General features: G+C 41.9%; 1 protein-coding gene across 1 annotated transcript; it reads right to left on the bottom strand.

Moving 5' to 3' along the window:
- Nucleotides 1–1,180: 1,180 nt before the first annotated feature.
- Nucleotides 1,181–2,131, bottom strand: LOC135888439 (olfactory receptor 10A7-like). The gene has a single exon (XM_065416250.1). It carries the CDS (start codon nucleotides 2,129–2,131, stop codon nucleotides 1,181–1,183), a length of 951 nt encoding a protein of 316 aa, XP_065272322.1.
- Nucleotides 2,132–3,007: the final 876 nt, after the last annotated feature.

Here is a 3,007-nt window from a genome sequence, read left to right as displayed (position 1 = left end):
AGTGGAGTACTTTGCATTTGTCCTTATTGAATTTCATCCTATTTACTTCAGACCATTTCTCCAGTTTGTCCAGATCATTTTGAATTGTAATTCTATCCTCCAAACGCTTGCAACCCCTCCCAGCTTGGTATCGTACACAAAGTTTATAAGTGTATTCTCTATGCCATTATCTAAATTATTGATGAAGATATTGAACAGAACGGGATCCAGACCCCACTCATTATGCCCTTCCAGTATGACTGTGAACTACTGATAACTACTCTCCGGGAACAGTTTTCCAACTAGTTATGCACCCATCTTATTGTAGCTCCATCTAGATTGTATTTTCCTAGTTTGTTTATGAGAAGGTCATGCGAGACAGTATCAAAGCCTTTTTAAAGTCAAGATATACCACATCTACCACTTTCCCCTATCCACAAGGCTTGTTACCCTGTCAGCAAATGCTATCAGGTTGGTTTGACATGATTTATTCTTGACAAATCCATGCTGACTGTTACTTATCTCCTCATTATCTTCTAGGTGCTTACAAATTGATTGCTTAATTATTTGCTCCATTATGTTTCTGGGTACTGAAGTTAAGCTGACTGGTCTGTAATTCCCCGGTTGTCCCTTTTTATAGATGGGCACTATATGGGAATCCTGTGTTCTGTGGCACAGGTTAGAGGGTTTCCTTTTGCTTTTCTGTTCCTTTTGAAGGAAGCCTGGGGATGAAATACACTATAAAAATCAAAAGTTAATTATACAATTTCCTAACATTAGAGTGTGTGTGTGTGTGTGTGTGTGTGTGTGTGTGTGTGTGAGAGAGAGAGAGAGAGAGAGAGAGAGAGACCCTACAAAGAATGGATGCTCAGCTTTCCAAGTGAGGCCATTATCCCTGAACCCTCTCACTGAGCACAATCTCTCCTCATTGTCTGAACTTAGAGCAGCCACAAGTTCAAAACTCCCACTAGCCCAGTAGTACTCACCAGTGACTTACATAGACCTCTTAAAACCTGTGACCCCATTCTTTTTAGGACCTATCTCTCTCCACTTTCTCCCATGGCTGTGACTCCGTAAGAGCACGACAGGAAGCCCAGTGAAGCTAATGGAAACATGACCTTGGACTATAGCAGGCTTCGATTCAGGCCCTAAACCAGCCTATGGTATGTCTATTTTATTTTAACCTAAGGAAACTGATTGGTTAGCATTGTCCAAACATGGATTTCCTGCTAGCTTTTCTCAGGGCCTCCTTGACCTCTTTGTTCCTCAGGCTGTAGATGAGGGGATTGACCAGGGGAGTCAAGACAGTGTAGAAGACAGAGAGAACTTTCTTGAAGTCTCTCAGTGTGTTGCTTGTTGGGAACATATAGGCAATCAGTAGAGTTCCATAATACATGGTCACCACAATGAGGTGGGAGGAGCAGGTGGAAAAGGCCTTTTGCCTCCCCGTGATGGAAGGGATTCTCAGGATGGTCACAATGATGCAGATGTAGGACATCAAGGTAAGTAGGAATGGGACCAGTAAGAAAATCAAGCTGAGTGTGAAAGCCAACATTTCCATCAGGTGAGGATCATTACAGGAGAGATTTATCAGGGGGATAGGATCACAAAAGAAATGGTCAATACCATTGGGGCCACAGAAAGCTAACTGAGATATTGGCAATGTTATTATGCCACTACATAGGAAGCCACCTATCCAAGAGCCACCTATAAACTGGAGGCAAGACCTGCCACTCATATTGGCTGCATAGTGCATTGGATTGCATATCGCTAAATACCGATCATATGACATCACTGATAAAAGAAGGCATTCTGTAGCAACCATAGAAGCAAAGAAATAATATTGTGTGAGACACCCACTAAATGAAATAGTTCTGTCCCCACTCAGGAGACTGGTCAGCATGCTGGGCAGGATGGTGGAAGTGTAGCAGGTCTCCAGGCATGACAAGTTCCCAAGGAAGAAGTACATGGGGGTGTGAAGGCGACAATCAACCACAATAAGAACCACGATGAGGATGTTCCCGGCCATGGTTGCCATGTAGATCACGAGAAACAGCAGGAAAAGAAAGATTTGCAGTTCAGGGAGAGTTCCGAATCCCAGGAGGATGAATTCTGTGATGGACGTTTGATTTCTCTGTTCTGGGTTCATCATAGGTTGTGTCCATGGGAAAGAAATTCACTCTGGGATATAAATGAAGAACATTCACTCAATAAAACATCAGCATTGTTTTCATTGTCCTCCCAGCTGGCTATCGGAACAATAGCTAAGTAGAGAGTGGAGGCTAGCGGATGGGAAAGGGAGAAAATGCCATCTCACTTGACTCCTGGGATAAATTTCATATCTGATCAGCCTGCGGGTTAAAGAAAACGTTAATCTCTCTGGAAACCTGTGTAGTAACTTGACAAATCACACCAAGCAACCAAGTAATGTGGTGACGGGGCTAATGTACAACAGTACAGAAAAACAGATAGATATTGGTCCAAATAGTCACAGATTTCACTTCCTGGTCTATCAAAGCAGAACAATGTCCTTGGACAGGCTGGAGTTCCACTGCTGAAATGGGTCAGGATTTTATATTTTAGGGGAAGCCACAACAAAGAAACAAACCAAACAAATAAGGTTGGGAATTGCAATGGTTGGGCAGCCAACTGCAAGTGAATTGCAGTGAAATGGGCAGCCTAATTATAAGCACCCTTTGAAAGTTTTTATCCTAAACAGGCAAATACCTGTCCTTCCCTAGGACAATAGTTCATTGTCCTGCAGTGGGACACTCTACACAGAGACCCAATCTTCATTAAAAAGAATCAACCAACCAACCAACCAAAAAAAAAAAAATCTAGCTAGAAACCACCATTTTAGGTAGAAATGTATCCTCTCTTGCAAGAAAAAACTTTCCTTACCAATTTCTAATTTTATACAATGTGCTATTTTCAGATTATGATAGTGGTGTGGAACCCAAATTTCCATTTCATTGAATATGCCATGATTTCAAATGTTGGTTTTCATTCCAATTTTGTCTTTTTAAAA

The sequence above is a fragment of the Emys orbicularis genome, chromosome 13 (genome assembly GCF_028017835.1).
Source record: "Emys orbicularis isolate rEmyOrb1 chromosome 13, rEmyOrb1.hap1, whole genome shotgun sequence".
In the NCBI taxonomy this organism is placed as follows: domain Eukaryota; kingdom Metazoa; phylum Chordata; order Testudines; family Emydidae; genus Emys; species Emys orbicularis.
Note: the sequence above shows the minus strand (reverse complement) of the source record. Positions and strands in the feature narration are given on the sequence as shown.

Bases quoted from the DNA above. Each gene is read 5' to 3' on its own strand.
- LOC135888439 (XM_065416250.1), bottom strand. From the start codon at position 2,131: ATGATGAACCCAGAACAGAGAAATCAAACGTCCATCACAGAATTCATC.